The following is an 18,972-nucleotide window of genomic DNA, read 5'->3' as shown; positions in this document are numbered from 1 at the left end:
CAGGTTATATGTCAATTCTGATCCCTCTGACGGCATACCTGTGAGCTGGTATAGTTCCTTAGAGTCCCTCAGAGCCGTGGCTAGTGTCCAAAATATTATCTAGATATAGAAGCTAAGAGGCCATCAAGAGATAAATTTCTACTAATGGGACATAGAAGAGACACACATTCTCTGATTAATGCCCAGGATTTCAAATGAAGTCAACTTGGTGGAAATAATAACCATTCACTGAGAACCTGCAGACGTTCTTTCTTTGAGCTCTCCCAGCAATTCCGCATGAGCAGGACCATTACTACATAATGTGTTCAAGGTTCCCCAGGAGCTGGTGGGATCCTGGTCCCTTGATTCATGCCAACATCCGAATCCATGAATTACGGCTGAAACTACTTCTCTCCAGAGAAAAGTAATAAATCTTTGAATTCCACTGAGCACGGGGCACAACTGGCCCCATAAACTTCTGTGTTTTCTTCCTTGGGGAGAGGCATTTATTAGACATGTTAAATGGCGCTTTCCACTTTCCAGAAGCATCCCCGAGGATCTTAGGAAATGCTAATTAACCATTTTGCTCCGTAAAGCAGACTGAAATGTCTTTCTCTTCTTCCCCATGTACACATGCATATGCCTTTTTATATAGAGTGAGAAGACATTCATTGTGGCTGGAAAGAGAATGATCTTTATGCAGTTAGATTTTAGATCTTCCAGTCTGCCTGCTATTACTAATACCAGGAAAAGGCATCTTGAAAAATCTAATCTTTTAGCAGTTTTGAAATCTAAAATACATTATTACTGACTCTAGTCACCGTATGGTGCAGTAGGTCTCTAAAATCAAGATCTCCTATTTAATTGAAACTTTGCCCTTTTCTTTTCTTTTCTTTTCTTTTCTTTTCTTTTTTTTTTCCAGTACTGGGAATTGAACTCACAACCTTGTACTTGCCAGGCAGGCGCCGTGCCGCTGAGCTAAATCCCTAGCCCTTTAATTGAAACTTTGAACCTTTTCAAAATCTCCGTTTTCTATCTGACATTCTGGGGTCTTACACACAGTATCTCATTTTGTCTTCACAGTTACTTTATGGAGTAAGTATAGCTGTTATACCTATCCATTTTGCAGATTGGGAATTGAGACTTAGAGAAATGAAATAACTCCCCTAAGATGTGTAAAGTTGGTGTCTTATCTAAGTAGAAAGCTGGTGTTTTATCTAGGTCTGTCTAATTAGATCAAGGGCTGTTAGGGAGAGAACTAAGTTCAGAGAAATTTCTGCAGTCGGAGTCCTAGGGACCTACTTGGTACTGATTCTAGGGGCTTTGTCATGAACCTAAGGGAGCAGTTTTGTCATGGACCTTCTCAGCCAGATTTTCTCAGAGAAATACTACTGGCCTTAGGCTGAAGTTCGGGGAAATGATGGTGTAGTAGGGACGGTAATTGGGAAAGCCAGTAATGACCTTTTGTGTATGTGCAAAGCTAAGCCAGACAGAGCTGCGCAAAATAAGATCGTGTACCTATCATTTAGCTTAATGGATATGGAGTGTATACCCTGAAACTCTCTTGCGCGAGATTAAAATTGTTGTACATTTTAAATGCTTCCAGATGGACAGGCCCTAGCCAGAGCCAGGAAAGGAGGGCAGGGTGCTGTGAGAGGGGGAGAGAGGAACAGCTTGAATCGGCTCGCGTGGAGAAGAACAGAAGAAAGAAGATAGGTTCAGGGTCCCCCGTCCCCGAGTCCCCAACCTGTGGTACAAATAGTAAGTTCAGACCCGAGCTCTAAGGGGGTTTCGTTTGGGAGCCGGAAAGCCAGGTCGTTGATTTAACCCATCTGATGAAGACGGACTCCTGCCCGCCTCCAGCCCCACCCTCACGTTCTTCCTGAGACTTCCCAGGAACATCCCCCTGCTATGCTTTGTCTTTGCCAAGCATGGATCTTTATTTTACATTTGGGTTCTAAATTTCAAGCCCAGCACAGTCTGGTAGTTTTAACGGTTGAGAGGGGTGGGTGAGGAAATGCGATTTTAGTTCTAAGAAAAAAGGCTCAGAAATCTTCTTGGAAATTAGTATTGTCCCCATTCATCATTGTAGCTCCTAATTTGATTTGAGGAGTTAAATATAAATAAATCAAAAACATGTGGATCAAATTTATGTAAAAAAAAAAAAAAAAGAAAGAAAGAAAGAAAAGAAAAGAAAAACGCACAGGGGTTTAAAAATTAGAGAAGGGTTTTTCTAGCCAAACGTTTTCTCGGTTTCACTGGACACAAGGCGCTGGAAAAATCTCGAGTTTGCCAAACCTGAAGAACAGCCGCCAGGTTTGCTGAGCCTCTGTCAAACCTTCCCGGGTAGAAGGCAAGGATTTCTGGCCAAGCCCTGGATTCCACGAGAGGCCCCTCGGAGGGAGCTCAGGTCTGTGAGCTGCAGCCCACGAGGGGTGTGCGGGAGGCATTTCACTCTCTGGTCCACAGTGCCTTGCATTGTCCGGGTTATAGCGCAGGCTGCGGCCTTTCGCCTCGCAGGAGGAAGTGTCCCCAGCCAGGTCGCAGACTTGTTGTTCATGAAGCTCACCATTCAGCCTTTTAGTGCCACCCCAGACGAGCTCAAGCGGAAGAGGAAAGGCTTTGTTAAGCTCAAAGGCAGGGGAGCCAGGCCCTCCACATTCCCGGCTTTGCTAGCAGCTCGCCCACCTCCAGGCCAGCAACGCGTGTCATGTTACTCAGGCAGCTTGGCTCGGCCCGCCTGCGGCCCTAACTTCCAGATGTTCTCCATTCCACACCCTTTTTGGGCCTGGGACAGGGCCCTCCATGGAGCTGGGATGCTTCTTAATTTCACCCTTGTTTTCAGCCTTCAGCCCCAGTTTGGGCTCTCAGAAGAACAAGGCCGTTTTTTGTTTGGGATCCAGGTTGCGGAGACAGCTCCCCTACTCAACGGTACCCTCTTCTTGCCCTGGCCAGACAGAGCCACAAGGAGCCCAAGTTTTTCTCTGCTTCATTTGTCCTCTTCTTAGTTTTCAGGGTTTCTGTCAGCTGTTTTGCTATAATTCTGAGTCATGTATTTAGCTCATACTGAGGATTTTTTTTAAGTACATATTTTTTTCTTTTATCTGAAACAGTTTGGGCTGTTATTCTCTAAAAGAATAAGCAAGTTCGGCGGCCTTTCCCCTTCTTTAAGGTGGGGTAAAAGGCCCAAGTTGACAAATAATTCAGAAGAACAAATGAGAATGTCAGGGCCGCTGCCTGGCCTGAGGTCTGGTGCAGTCAGAGACGGTCAGTAAGTGCTCTTCCTGGCTTCCAAAAGGCATCAGGGGTTCCCAGTGCTCATGTTCGTATGAAGAGAGAATGACTACTTTTTTGGGTACTTTGTTGTCTCCCATGAAAATATGAATAATATTTAAGATCTTATATTTGCATCTTTTTTGTTTGTTTGGTTGGTTGGTTTGGTTTTTTTGGATACCAGGAATTGAACTCAGGACCTTGTGCTTGCCAGGCAGGTGCTTAGGCCACTGAGCTACATCCCCTGCCCTTATATTTGCATCTTAACACTTATGGTCTCCTAGTTCTTGGTGACTCTTTGTGACTCCAAGTCGAAATCCCATTTTGGGAAAGAGCATGTGTTGTTGTATTTTGTGCTTTCCATAGTCTGGCCAATTCACAAGGAACACTATCAGACAGTAACAACATGGGAAAATGTCTGCAGTGTAGCAAGTGAAATAGAACGTGACTGTATGTGCAGAGTATGAACATGGATTCAGAACTGTACATACGTGGCTGAACTTCTTAAAGTTTTCTGAAAGAGTAGCAGTAATCATCTATGGGTGATAACAAGAGGAAAGACTACTGTAAAAAATTCCCTGGCCCCCTCAAAATCGCCTTAGAGAGGGCATTCCAAGGCAGTAGTTAAAAACTCAGACTAGAAATCAGTCTTGCTGAACTTTGTCTCTAGACTTCTTATCTGAGTGGCTTCCATAGAGTTACTTTATGTAAATCTCACCTGCTTCATTAGTAAAAAGACAATAGGGTTGTCCACGGAAACCAATGAAAAAAATGAAATGACATATACAAAGCGCTTGGCACAAAACTTGACATAATACATATTAGCTCCCGCCTCCCCTTCCTACTCCATGCAAACCACACAATTTCCAGGGCTCTTTCCATCGGGATCCCGAGTCTAGCAGTACTTGAGTAAAACACTGGGGAGTCTGACCTCAAGGAACTGGGATTTGGGGCCAGTTGGAAGGTTAACCGAGCTACAGAGTAATTAGCCATAAACCCTGTTTCTTGCTTCCTAAGAGACAAACAGAGTTTAGAAAAGGAAGATAGAACTGTATATGGTAGTCTAAAGAAGAGACGAATAAGTGGGACATGAAGAAAGATGGAAACAGTAACGAGGTTAGTTTAACAAAGTTAGTCTTGAGCAGTCACTGAGTTTAGAATACTGGCTCAGAAGGCTATTAACTACAACAAGGATAATGACTACAGAGGTGTGTCTTAGTCACTTTCTTGTTACTGATACATAATACCTGACACCCTCAGTTTAAAGGAACAAAGGTTTATGTTCACTCACGGTTTTAGAGGTCTCGGTCCATGGTAAACTGGCTCAACATAGAAGCTGCGTGGTAGAAAAGCCTGACACAGAGGAGAGCAGCTCACAACAAGGCAGGGAGTGAAGAGAGGAGTTGGGGACTAAGCCACACCCTTCACCGCATCGTGCCCCCAATCATCTGCCTCTTCCAGCCAGAACCCACTTTGTAACATCATGTTCAGTTATGGTACCCCATGATCCAATCACCTTCCGAAAGCTCTGCCTCTGTGCACATGAGAGTTTTGGAAGTCATTCCTGGTCTACACTATAACTTTCCACCCCAAAAGATTCAGCCCTGTCTCTTTATGCAAAATGCATTTAGTCTAGCTCTAACACTCCTGAAAAGTTTAAGTACAAAGACTCCTCTTAAACTCAAGGAAAATTCTTAATTCTGATCCACTGCAAAAATCAAAAAGAAAACTGGGTGTGGTAGCACATGCCTGTAATCCCAGCACTCAGGAGGCTGAGGCAGGAGGATCATTGTGAGTTAGAGACCAACCTGGGCTACGAACTGAGCTCAAGGCCAGCCCAAACTGCATAGTGAGACCCTGTCTCAAAAAAGACAAAAAAACAAAACAAAACAAAAATAGAAAAGAAATTTAAATACTCCCAACATACAATAGCACAGGATAAATATCCCCATTTTAAAAGGAAGAAACAAAGAGATCAAAAGAAATGGGACTAAAGGAAGACCAAAATCCAGCATAGCAAACCTTAAATTTCTTAGCTCCATGTCTATCATCCAGAGAAAGTTGTGCTGAGATGTGAGATCCAAAGGGCTTGGGTGGCATTACCCCTATGGCCTTGCTGGTTGCAATCCTCATGGCCTCTCTCTTAGGCTGGCTTTGCTCACTGCCTCTGGGTTTCCTTAGCAGATGTTACATGTTTCAGACTTGTCTAGCTTCCTGGCATCTTCCCTTCACTTTTGGCTTCACTCTCACAGCTTCATGAAGACTGTCCTCTTAAGAGCACCCTTCATGGCCTCCCAGGCCTTCTGAAATGTGGTGGAAACCTCCATGACCCCACAACTCTTGCATTCTGCATCCCTGTAAAACCAACAAGACACCAAGATCTGCCACCAGCCCAAGCAGTAGCCAGGTTGCCTTGGATCATGGCTTTAAAGGTTTCAGAATGCTTGCTTGACCTGAGCACTATGAATCAAATCATAAAAAACCAATTCCCTAGGCCACCCTTTTAGAGCAGGGGACCCAGGTACTCTCTTCTCAAATGAAAGCTTTCCAGTTTTGTACCCTGGAGCCTGAGAAGGGTAGGGTCTTGCTGATTCCTCAGATGCCCTCAAGGTATCTTTCCTATTGTCGTCATGCAGAGTACTTGGCTTCTTTTTAATGCTACTCTCTTTAGTAACCAAGCTCTTTTTTTTGTTCCAATTTTATAGCACTTCCTTTCTGGTGAAACTAAAAGCTCTGTAAATGGGCTTTTTGCTTCTGTTTCTCAGTGTAAATTTCATTAAAAGCAATGAGTAGTACCCTTGCCACAAGCTGAACATTGGGCTGCATTGAAATTTTCTCCACCAGGTTAATCAATCCTTCACCCTTAAAATCAGCCTCCTGCAAAGTCTCAGGACATGAGCAACATGAAGATAAATATTCTGCCTGAGCATAACACACAAGGTCTGAGGTCCAACTGCCAATAAAGTTCTTACTCTTGGCTGAAACCTCCTAATCCTGATCTTTACCATCTGCATTTTTGTCAGCATACTGGTCTTTTGCACCCCAATGAGAATCTCCCATCAGGCTCTACTTACAGCATTCTAGGGCTTCTCTAGCCAGGATCTCCAGACTTCTGCAAACTCTTCCAATGAACCAGGTCCAAAGACTTTAAAATCACATAGCACATAGTCACAGTAGTGACCCCGCTTCTCTGGTACCAAAATCTGTTTTAGTTACTTTCTCATCACTGGAAAAAATACCCATTACCACAGCTTAAAGGAGGAGAAGTTTATTTGGTACCACAGTTTTTAGGTTTCCATCCATAGTCGGCTGGCTCCAAGGCAAAACACCGTGGTGGAAAGGCTTGGGCAGAGGGAAACTGGTCATGTCGTGGCAGCAAGGAAGCAGAGAGCAAAGAGAAGAGCCAGGGAGGGAGGTCTGGTCTTTCCAGGTCGTGCACTGACAAGCTCTTTTGACCAGGCCCCGCCTCCTGATGTCACATTCACCTGTAGCCTTCTACGATCCAGTCACCTTCCAAAAGCCCTCTGAACATGTGGGAGTTTTATGGGTCATTCTTAGTCTAAATCATAGCAAGTCCTTAAACTACATCCAAGGGATTTCTTAGCCTTTAACAGCATGGAGACCCAGAGGTCCTGGAGGGCTGAGGAGCTGCAGACAGGGAAGCCATTGTAGGGCAGAAACTGTGTGACAGTGAGGAATTGAGCTAGGATAGGGACTGTGAAAACTGAAAGGAGTTATATCTGAGGGAGAGTTTTTGTTTTTTAATGTAACATGAATTGATGGTAGCTGGATGTGGTGACACATACCTATAGTCCCAGCTACTTGAGAGGTTGAGGCTGGAGGATCACAAATACAAGGTCAGTGTGGGCAACTTATTTAGACCTTGTCTATAAAGAAACAACTACAAAAGCAGGTAGTAGATTTAATTTAGAGGAGGAAGCAGAGTAAAATTAAAAGAAGGAAAAGAACACAGGGCTGAAGTTATTGCTCAGTGGGTGCAGGGATGTTCTTCCTCAGGACTGTCCACAATCTCAAACATGTTAGTTGGAGCTGGTGTGCATGCTTAACATGTGTGAGGCTCTGGGTTCAGTATTCAATGTGCATGCACATGTACATACAAAGACTTTGCTTTCTAGCCTAAAAGAACGGAAGCAGACACTTGTTGGGATGTGAAGAAAAATAATTTTAAATCTTTTCCTTTGAGTTTTCTGAACCAATTACTATAAAGTTAGATTGGAAATCATAGTTTAGATTTAATGTTAAAATAGACTTCTCATTCTTCTCTTCTAGTCCCCAAATTAAACTTATCCACTGTTTGGTTGTGGATAAGTCTTTCACCACCACTCCCCCAGAGGGAAGTTTTCCTAGTATTTACCTGCTGGAAGAAGGGAACAAAGGTAATGCTACTTATGCACAAATAGGGACCAAGGGAAAAACGTTCTTTCTTATAATCATGAAAATGTCTTATCCCACTACAAAATTCCTATGTGCCTTTGTTGACTACAAAACAAACAGCCTCCAAGGTTTAGGGCCTTAACAGAACAATTTACGATTGACTTTCATAGTTCTGCGGCCTATTGTTTGAGCCTAGCTGGATGCTTTTTTCTTGGGATATTTCACATGTTCACAATCAGATGTTGGTAGGGTTAGATTCCTCTGAAGATTGGGCTGAACTGGAAGTCAAAGATGGCTTGATCATAATCACATGCCAGTAGGGTTAGATTTATCTGAAGATTGGGCAGAGCTGGAACTCCAAGATGGTTTACTCTGATGGTTGCCAGGTAACGTTGGCTTTCAGCTGAGAGTTTGACTGAGGCAGCAGTACCTAGCCTATCGCAGTGAGAGCGAACCTTTTAGAGCTTTCAATAGCATAAACAGCCCACTGTGGCACCCGCGCCATAGGTTTACCACCACCGGCCTATCCAACTGGTTTCACCTTCTAAAAGCATGTATTCTGAGAGAAGCCATTCCAAAAGCAAGGGGTTTCGAAGCCCTAGGCAGAAGCTCCAAGGCTGCTCTGAAGTCCCAAAACATCATTGCTGCCACATTCTGTTGGCTGAGAAAATCACTGAGGAAATCAGTTCACATCTGAGGACTGGGAATTGGAAGCCACTCTTGACATGAGGAGCAGCGAACATGTCTGAGGAAGGAAGGACTTGATAGGAGTCATCTTGGAGACTTCCTTTCACAGCCTTCATATAGAAAAGCTCTCCCTGCTGTGAAACCTTGAGGCTTGAAGTAATAACCGTCTGCCTTTCCAGTCCAAACTGCTACAAGTTGACGAGTTAGCTGTTTAGCTAATGAAGGAGGCAATCTAGTTTGTTATGTAAAGGCAGACTTACAAAGAGACAAGCTTAAGTATGGGGACCTTTGCTTGGATTAGGACCTCTTAGTTCTTCTTTGTCTTCTTCTTCTTGGAAAATGTAGAATGTTCTACACAGAGAGGAGAAACAAAAGTGCAACCAGAAAGCATTTTTATAAACATTTCTCTTATAAAAGAATTAGAATCCAAGGCTCAAGTAGTTTGCTGTGATTTTTCTTCTCATTCTTAATAAACACTCAGCACCCAAATTTGCTTTCATAATTACATAGTATCTTTTTCTTAAAGAGAACCTACAAAGTCAAATATCACAAAGAATGGGTCTGCTTGTGTAAAGAAAAAATAAGTTCTAAGATTTCTTTGATAGCCTAAAAAAGTCATATTTAACAGTTGTTAATCACTTAAGTCTCATACATCTGCAGTATCTCATACGTCAGGGTTCTCAGTTAAAGTTACGTGTCTATGGGGTATGTGCAACCTTAAGCACCACCGCGTTGAATGTGTCGGGGGCATCACGTACTACAACTGTGCAGAAGATACTTTCTTTGATTCTGGTACATTCCCATTTTACTGTGCAGAGACTCCATGACTTAGCCTGTTGGTTTCCATCTCTTAACTCTCAAGTTGAGCAGCAGAAATTGCTTGTGTGAATGTAAGTATCTGTGTCCTGTTTACATGGGTGACTTTAGCCAGTGACTTGTGATTTGCCAGTCAGCTATTTGAACAAATCCAAATTTGAGATTTATTCTTCACACACACACACACAAACTCCCTTGGTAACTATAAAATCCCTTGGTAACTATAAAACTATAAATTCCATTGGTCCCACAATGGAAGCCAACCTGTCAGTTTGTGTCAAACTTCTGCTGTTATTAGACAGTGTCAACCTCTGGTCCATTCCTCAAAAAGAACCATTTTTTTGAATATTTCATTTAAACATGTAAAATTTTTCCATTAATTTATTGTAGATAATAATAGTTTGAAAGGTTACTTTTAAAATGCAAATTTCTAGAATCTACTTCCTGCAAATCTGAATACTAGGTGTAGGGTAGGTCCTAAGAATTTCCACATTTTTAGATATCTCTAAAGTAGGTGACCCAAAGACCTCCATAAGAAACGCTGCCCTTTGCCTTTACCTACTGTGTTTTAGGAACTTCGGTTTTATAATCCTGATGTGTGTTGGAGAGATATCCCTAGTCTAGTCCTGAACTCACTGAGTCATTCTTCCTACACAGTGGCGCCAGGCTGGGCTGGAAGATTAGGGGTACAGCAAACCCCACTCTCTGCCTAAATACAGGTGTACTGCAGCCTGGGCTTCTTGCTCCCAGAACAGCTGCAATCAGTGGCCCTGACTTGCCATACAGCAAGTACCCCACAGTACGATTAAGCCAGTGTGATTATGTCTCCTTTTCTAAGGCAGCACGTACATGCATAACTATTCACTTGCTCATCTGAGGTCCCTGGAAACCCACTATCATGAAGAGTCCTATGAAACAGTGTGATTATTTCCGTCCCAGTGTCCAGACAAGGCAGCCGTAGACATGAAGAGTAGTAACCATCTCATCGTTTCTATAGCAGGTCACCATAGTACCTGTCCCCTCAACCACGACTTTTTTTTTTTTCTGACAGTCAAGAGGGACACAGGTAACAGTTCTGCTGGGAAAAGAGGCACAAAGCAAACCTGCTGCAGGCAAGCAGTGACATCAAGTCACTCCCTTTGTGCCTTGCCTCCCTCCTGAATGAACATGAGGCAGCTTAACCCACCCGCACCGCACCTGATTCTCACAGGCTGGGTTTTCTTCTGACCCTTATATCCGCAAAAAGACATGTCAGTGACAATGGACGTCTTCCTCACATTATTATGGCACTAGATTCAAGCCTTTCCGTGGACTGATTCATTCAATGAGCCTGTGATTCCGCAGTACATAAGCTACAGGAAACCGTGAGAAAGGAGTGTGTCTTGGGAGTGTCCCAGCCTGCAAGTGAGCTCCTTCCTGTAGTCTGCTCCATGGACTTGTAAAGTACCGGGTCTCCCACGGAGAAAATGGAACCTTGTGTTATAACAGTCAGGCATTGGGTACGACTTCAGGCTTTACTTCCCCACTCATGTTTTGGTTGGTTTATAAGCCTTTTGAGCTACTAGATTGTTTCCACTCTCCAAAGTCAAGTATTTATTTTGTCTGAGGACTCCAAAAGAAGAAGAAGGGGGAAAAAAAGCCCTCAAGAATATCTGTGGTGTATTTTCAAGTATGAGATTATACTCACAGCCAAAACAGCCAGCTACTTTGAGGTGGTATGAGCGGCCAGCATATTTGTAATACTTAAATGTCACTTGATTCACTTGCGTCCAAGTGCTCTGCAGTCACATGGCCAGTCACATCAAAATTTAATCTCCTGTGATCAAAGAGTCAGAAAATGTTAGAGCCATAAACATGTCCAGTCCTTTCATTTCCTAACCTTTCATTTCCTAAAGCTTCGAGAAGCCAAACTGTATCCCTCACCACTGCCCAGCAGAAAGCCAGCTCTCTATCCAAACCCCACTAGGCAACGCCGCCCAGCTGTCTTGCACCCCCAGACTTTGTCCTACACTCAGCTCCACAGGGAAGACGTGCAGTGTCCAGCTCCGCCTCCTGGACCCGTCCACCTGGGGAATCAGTGCTTGTCTTTCACTCACTATTCCTGGAAGGTGGTCCCTAAACTTTGCAATTATGAATGACCGTGATTGTTTTTCCTGCCTACTAAAAGGCAGAGGTGAGTCTCAAACCTAAGTCTCTTGCCACCAGTGTTACTTTTATGTGACATCATGCTGCAGAGACCAAATCACCGCAGAGAACCCGGATGCAGGTTCGGTGGTCTGCCAGAAAGCCAGTCCTGATGCAGTTGTCTTGCTTTATCGGCCTGTGAGGAAATATGGAGGGTTTTTCCCTCCCGGCAGAAGCACCACATTTAACGTTCAGTGTAAGGTTGAATTTTGGGGTTGGCCCTGTGGATTAAAGGAGACAAAACATCCTACTCTTATTTCCTACCACCTATTGACAGCCTTTACCTGTGAGCCACCTTTGGCTTTTCTTCCAAGTATCCTTTTTTGAGTCCTAATCACTCTTATTTTAAACAGGACTTTGGGAATTGAACCCCAGGTTCCCTGGGCCCACTCTTTGTCCTTTCCGTCCTCCAGCCTGCTCTGCTGTTACTGCCCAGAGATGAGTGCCATGTGGAATCACGCACACTGCATTAGGATTTGCGGTTCTTTTCTACACGGTCTTATTTACTCCTCAAACAGCTTTGTGGGAAAGGTAGAGCACATGCTATAATGCTTATTTTTCTTTTCTTGTTTCTCAGTTTTAAAATATAGTTTCAGAGAATAAAGAGGCCAGTGGCATTGCCCAAGTCACAGAACTGCATAGAATCAGACCCGCGTGAAGCAGGGTCTTTCTTGTTCTTTCACTTCCACAAAGCTGGGTCTGAGCTGCACGGGCTCGTCATCTTGCATTGGGTACTTAAAAGGGGAAAAAAAGAAAAAGGTTTGGAGAAATTGCTGAGCGGATAAAGATGTAAAAGCTGTGAGAGCATCCCAGCAAAGCAGCGGAGATTTGGTAAATGGAGAATTGATGGATTCTTTTTTAAAAGTAGCTTCAAGACACCAGCGTCAGCTTGCGGTCCTGTGAGCTCTCTTAACATGCCACCGAAATACCCTCAGTAATAGGACAAAGATGAGAGCACGCCATCAGACAAACGCTGAAACAGCAGCCCGCAGCTCAGCACTAAGGAGGTGCCGTATTAAAGAGCTACTTGTCACAGCTCCTGTGGAAAATAGGTGCCAGCGATGATATTAAGGCCATCTCTGAGTGCTGGGGAGCTGAGAGCCCTGTGGGAGTCCGCGCTTCGCTCGCTCAGGGCACATTAGCCAAGGCTCTTGTTTGCCACCCGACACATTCCTGCTTCCCAACTCGGTAGTTTTGTTAGTTGGCAGCTGCCCTGAGGAGCAGGTAGCGCATGGCTACTGCTGTTAGACCTCGGCACATTGCACTTTGGTGACTGTTAGGAAGTATCAGAGTTAACCAAGCTACATCTGTTTGGTCACCATGAAATTAGGGGTCTTCTCAGTGGGTCTGATGGTTTAATTTTTTCCTTCTTCCCCTCCTTATTTGTTGTCTCAGCAAGTTTATTTCCCTGAGATTGGTGCGGTCTGTGCTTTACGCTATAAAAGACCCCTTTTGGGCCTGTTAAAGAAATGCAAAATGGGCTCGCTGGTTTCCACAGGTTGATTTGGGACCAGAGTTCAGGGTGACCAGCTCTCTTGAAGTTTATTGTTTACTGGGACATGGTAAATGTCCCATAGGTAAAAGCTTCCTGTGATTACTGAGTGGTTACCGAGTGCTGGGCTCTATTCTGTGTACACAAACATATAGGAGAAGGCAGACCATTCCCCTGCAGGAGTTTGCTGCCTATGGCAATGTTTTTCAAGGTGAGATTTCGCCACTGCTTGTGTTGGAATTACCTGGGGTCCTTGTTTATGCCGTACCTGGGCTCCAGCTCAGATCTGCACAATCAGAAGTTTTAAACGTCAAATCCCTGAATCTTAACTTGGTTAAATAGCACCCTGTTTGATTCTTAAGCATACTAAAATTTCAGAATAACTAATTACATGAAGAGACGGACAGGTAACCCGAGCTGCGTACACATAGGAAATATTGTGTTGGTGGGCTTGAAGGGCTGGGATTGTTCTGACAGCAGAGGGTAGAAAAAGCCTTTCCAGCCCTCCTTCCACCACCCTCTCCCATGAGCTCCTAACCCAGATTAACAGACACCCAAAGGAAAGGAGAAAGGGAAGATAAAGGCAGGCCCCGGGGCAGCTTCCTCAGTGCTTAGATGGCGCCTTCCCAGAGCAGTGCGCGTCTGAAGTGACTGTCACTCCTTGTCCTGCTTCGCTCCATCTTCTGTCCCTGGGATTTGCGTCTCTCTCCCCTACTAGTGTAGAACTTCTGAGCAACCTTGTGCGTTCTCATCTCCACTTCCCCAGAGCTTGGCACATAGCTGGGACTCTTAAAGCCATGACAACCACAGGAAGGCAAGGAGTCCAAGAGGCCGCATCTTTCCGCTGCTGAGATTACAAATGGCGCTTGACTTGGATGCGTCACCTGGCCATTTGTCCTATTTTGTGATGGTACAAAATCAATGCCCAGTCAGTAAGAATGGTACTTTGAATTTTGATCTTCTCCTGGGCTAGAAATACATGATCCAATGCTTGGTCACAGTTCTAGTCAGCAGTGGAGAGCCGCTCTGCCAGTCAACCACACAGGCGCAAGGGGAAGCAGCCAGTACTTTACATTGTACTGTGTCGCTAAGCTCATCCTGTTCAGTGGGCCAGGAGTACTAAACTCATTTTCAACTCCTGATATTTTCAATTTAACGACGGTATTATTTTACTGGGACACAACCCCAGCATAAGTCAGAGAACAGCTGTATGGATATTGCTCTAAGAAGCTGCAAGACTCCCGGGGATTTTATGGGCTTTTCCTCGCTTTCTTGGCGGGTGAGAGGCAGGGAGGGACCCCAGAAGGGATGACTGCATTCTCCAGCCTCCTTCGGACAAAGGCGTTTGTGTGCGCACCTCCTCCCCCAGGGCCCGCAGAGACTCTTTTCAGATGCCTGAGTCCTGGGGAGCCTCAGAGCCTGTTAGTTTGTTGTGGGGCTTCCAGGAACCTTAGGAAGCTATTTCAGGAACTGAGCAGGGAACTTTGGGGAGGTGAGTGTGGTCTGACTGGGGAAGGCCCACAGCAGCTTTAGGAGGCAAGGTCAGGGCCCAGGAGCCCGCGGGGTCCTGTGAAGCCCTTGCAGCGGGGAGGATGAGCCAGCAGTGGCTTGGCTTGCTGGACAGTTCGATTTTTCTGAAAGCATTTTCACAAAATGGTCTGCATCATAGGTTCATGTATAAGACGCGAGCTGTAAGTGGAAAGTTGGCAAAGTCCCTTGGAAATTGGCTAAAGGGCAGGAAAGAAAGGGTAGCAGTAAAAACCTAAAAGGATGCTAATTGAGGAGTGCCTCAGGGAATGGGGTTGCTACCAGCTTTTTATGACTTACATAAAAATTATGGGAAGAATGGTATTGAAAGGGATTTTCAGCTAGCTAATGAAACTGCATTAGTGCCCTGTGAGTGAGGATGTGAACAGAATTAAGGACAGATTTCATTTGTTGATGGAATGGGGAGTAAAATTTTCTCCTGTGTTTGTATTTTGGCCAGATATCCACTCAGTACTGAGCAGGATAACTTCTACTGCAGTGACTCAACCTGTCACATTCCAAAGAGAATTTGTCCCCCTGCTCTTGAAATTAAGTGGATGTTAGCTTCAGACCTGGCAGCATCTCTGTTAGAAGGAGCTAGAAGGCCAATGGAATCTTATATTTAACTACAGAGTAAGACTGGACCACCTGATATTGATCTCTCTCCACTTCCTGTTCCTCAATATGTTCTATTCAATGGAGCTCAAATTATCACAGAACTTGGCTCTAGATATGTGCCCCAAGAAGAAGCTAACCGTCTCTCCTAAGTACAGTTATTGCGTGCTGGAAACAACACAGTGACCAGGACATAAAGCTGGAGCAGTGACATTTGCTGCCCTTTCTGTAGTCTAGGCTATGGAACATTCTCTCTGGCATCAGAACCCGTAGGGCCCTTGATTACCTTATCTACAAGCCTGGCCTAGGAGGGATCTTCTTTGCCATTCAAAGTGTGGCCCATGGACCTGCCTGGAGCCTGGGCCTCATCCGGGAGAACGGCAGGCTCTTGGGCACCACCCAGAACTGGATTTGAATCTGCACGTTACCAGGACCCTGCACTGATTGCTTTGCAAAGCCCTGTTCTAGCAAACCCTGCAGCCGTAGAAAATAAAGCAAAGGCGCGGGTCAGAAATCAGACAGTACTTAATGGCTTGAGGATAGAGTTCTGGCACTTGGGACATTCTAGCTGCTAAAAACTTAAGTTCCCTCCTCCTGGTTTTTTGTTGTTGTTGTTTTGTTTCCTCCATGCTTTCTCCAGAGTGTAAGCTTAGTCCTCTGTCCTTTGAGCAGATGTTAAGAGTCAGGGCAGTATATATGCCCAGTACTTTTCCCATGGGTGTGGGCCGTGTGCGTGACCATTAGCTAATTGTAAAGCAAGAAGGCTTTCAAATAAGTGCATTCAATAAAGAAGGTCTCCTTCGTCCTGTACTTACCGAGCAGTAACTAAAGATTCTAAATTGGCTTTATCTCCACTACAGGCTAGGAACTCCTCTGAAGCGGGAAAATAAATTACTTTTTTATTTATAGTACCTGGCACAAGGTAGGCCCTTAATAAATGTTTTCTGAATGAATATGCAAAGAAGATCAGCAAAGAAGGCCCTTGTTGCTGTTCTGAGTAGCGCGATATCCACTTGTGAGTCATCGTTCCACCTATATGGCAAGCATCACATTTGAATTAATTCTTTTCTCATCATGAAGCCTATCTCTTCAGTTCGTGCACAGTTGTGTATTGGGTCCATATGTTTGTACAAGCAGTTTGGGAAAAGGACTACCCTTGACCATAGAGCTTCCTGCATAATCAAGCATCTTATACCTGAAAACCACCAGAATGAGGGGTCAGTTCGTTAGGGACAAAAAAATGTTGAGCTTCCAGTTTCCCAAGTGATGGTGTTCCTGTTCTTTTCAGGTGAGAGTCTACGATCTCTCCAAATATGAGCACGGAGCAGATGATGTGCTGATCTTGGCCACGGATGGACTTTGGGATGTTTTATCAAATGAAGAAGTAGCAGAAGCCATCACTCAGTTTCTTCCTAACTGTGACCCGGATGATCCTCACAGGTGTGTGCGTTTCTGCAGCGGTGGGGTTGTTCCTTAGGCGGCGCTGCATGACATGACTGAGACAAATGGCAATCATTCAATCTTCTCACGGTTTATGGTAGAGGCTGGGACGATAGTTCATCAATCACACAGCAGAAGGGAATACATATCTTTTTAGAGGTACTTTCTTGAACAATTACAAGTCCTTCAATTGAACCAAGATACAAGTGGTAAATAGTGTAATTTGTTGGTTAATATAGAAGCATATCTTTCTCACGTTCTCATTTCATATCCCATCGTGTTTGGTCCTGCTGATGGGAACAATGACAAATCCTTCCAAGCCTTGACTTCCATCCACTGGGGGTTTGTTTCTTTTGATAATATGGGGGAAAGGAGAGAAACTAAAGTAGGTTTTTCTTTCTAATATAATGGCAGTGTAAATATCTTAATCCTAGAAGACTCTCAGAATTCAACTGAAATCACTTCTGGAGAAAGGCAGCTTTAACTAGAATGCAAACAAGTTACCGTGAGGAAGAGCCAGCAGAAATAACCAAGACGGTAGTTGAATATGTAAATATTTCCTGATTGGATTTAGCAAATTAACATACTTTATAAAATTTTTAATAAGTATTGAAAATAGGTGCAATAAGAGACTATAAAATGGCCACGCATAGTTTTAAAATAAGGAAATGAAGCTTCCAGTGATGAAAAATATAAAAATAAGAATTTTAATTGGAATTTAAAATTTGGTAAGTTAAACACATTAGAGACGGTTAAAGACAATGTTAGTGAACTAGAAAATTGATCTGAATAAGTAGTGCAGTCATGGCTTAGAAAAATAGAAGAGATAATGTAAAGTGAAACCAAGAGACTGAGCAGATGACCTAAGATGCTCTACACAGAAACTCAAAAGGAAATAGTATAGTGGAAAAAGAGAAAAAATTTGGATTTTTTTCATTAGTACTAAATCTGAGATCCAGAAAGCTCAAAAAAATCTTAGCCAGAGGAATAAAAAAAGAAAATTGTAAATAGGCCTTTCTTAATGAAACTGAAGAACTTTAAACCCTACTTCCTCAGAAAGATAGTAAAAACAGGCAGAAAGAAAGGACAACATACATACATAGGAAGATCATTTAGAATCTGACAGCTAGCTTTTCAGAAGCAGCAATAGGAGTCAAAAGACAATGGAATTATATCTTCAGTTGGCTAAAGAGAAAATAGCCGCTAACCTGGAAGTTTTTCATATGTAGTAAAATTATCAATAAACAGGATGAAGTAAAGCAATTTTCAAGGGCTGAGGATGTGGCTCCTGGCAGAGTGTGTGCCTAGCATATGTGAGACTTTAAATCAATCCCCAGTACCACCAAAAGTTTTCAAGTAAAATAAAATTGAGAAATTTTAGTGCTATCCAATCTTCTCTGAAGAGAATTCTAGAGAATATACTCACATAAAAAAGGGAAAAGATCCCAGATAAGAGATCTGAGAAGAGAGATTATTAAGCTAAAGTATTAGTAAATATGTGAGTATATATAAACATACATTGACTGGGAAAAGTGGTAAGAAGAATATCTTAACATGTGGGTTTAAAATGATAGAACTAAATTACTGAACAAAAGTAGTTTACAAATTAACAAAGAAGGCTAGGAATCAGCTGTGTGCTATGGTTATTTTTGAGAATAAGTGAAAGATATTTAACTTTGGACTTTAATAAATGCAATGGCTAAGTAAACTATGAAAGTAATAGAAAGGATAACTTCCAAACCAGTAGAAGAGGAGAAACCCCATGGAATAAAAGCTAAGCTTCTGAACAACTTATAAATCAAGAAGAAAAATTAATTCAATAACAGAATATAATGTAAGAAGTGAAACAACAGAATAAACCTGAGGAAAGGAATGGAAGGAAAAAATAAAACAGATGAATAAAATACACAATAAAGATAAATTATAAAGCCAAAATTTGATTCTTTAAAACAAGTATGACGTTATAAAAATGTGTCAAAATTCTTACTTATATAAGTGAAGTAAGGTCACCAAAAAGACAAATATTGTATGATTTCACTTACATAAGGTCCCAGAGTAGTGAAATTCACAGAGAAAGATGGGAGAAATGGCGGCTACCAGGCACTGGCGGGATGACAGGACGGGGGCTTCATGTTCTGTTGGTAACAAGTTTCCACTGAAAAAGGTGAAAGAGCGCTTAGGGATGGGAGTGGGTGGTGGTGATAGCTGCACCATGTCAATGCACTTAATGCCACAGAAACATACACTTTAAATATAAACTTAAAATAGTCAAAATGGTAAATTTTATCTTAGATATGTTTTATCACAATACAAAAAAATTTTTAAAGCAATAAAAGTAAAGTACATAAATTTTCTGGAAGATAAAAGCAGCAGAGAAGTAAGGGGAAAGAAAAAATATATATATAATTACATACTATATAATATAGTATATGTTATAATATACTATATATTATAGCATATAGTATAGTATATGTTATACAATAACATATACTATATTATATGTTATATAATAATATACTATATTATAATGTGTTATCGTATATATTATATTAACATAGCATATT

General features: G+C 42.9%; 1 protein-coding gene and 1 long non-coding RNA gene across 2 annotated transcripts in view; one reads left to right on the top strand and one right to left on the bottom strand.

The window, feature by feature from the left end:
• Ppm1h (protein phosphatase, Mg2+/Mn2+ dependent, 1H) overlaps positions 1-18,972 on the top strand; it is a gene marked incomplete in the record, with an annotated part of 156,539 nt that overhangs the window by 118,273 nt on the left and 19,294 nt on the right. Inside the window, 1 exon segment of the mRNA XM_013520940.1 lies at positions 16,257-16,408. Coding sequence (XP_013376394.1) covers positions 16,257-16,408 — 152 coding nt within the window.
• On the bottom strand, positions 6,520-18,700 carry LOC106149966. Its single transcript, XR_001236460.1, has 3 exons — positions 18,451-18,700; positions 10,838-10,966; positions 6,520-8,685 (listed from the first exon to the last, which is right to left on the bottom strand). It is a non-coding gene; the product is annotated as an uncharacterized LOC106149966 (long non-coding RNA).

This window comes from Chinchilla lanigera, unplaced genomic scaffold (assembly GCF_000276665.1).
Source record: "Chinchilla lanigera isolate Chin_1 unplaced genomic scaffold, ChiLan1.0 scaffold00057, whole genome shotgun sequence".
In the NCBI taxonomy this organism is placed as follows: Eukaryota; Metazoa; Chordata; class Mammalia; order Rodentia; family Chinchillidae; genus Chinchilla; species Chinchilla lanigera.
This window is presented reverse-complemented; position numbering and strand designations above follow the sequence as displayed.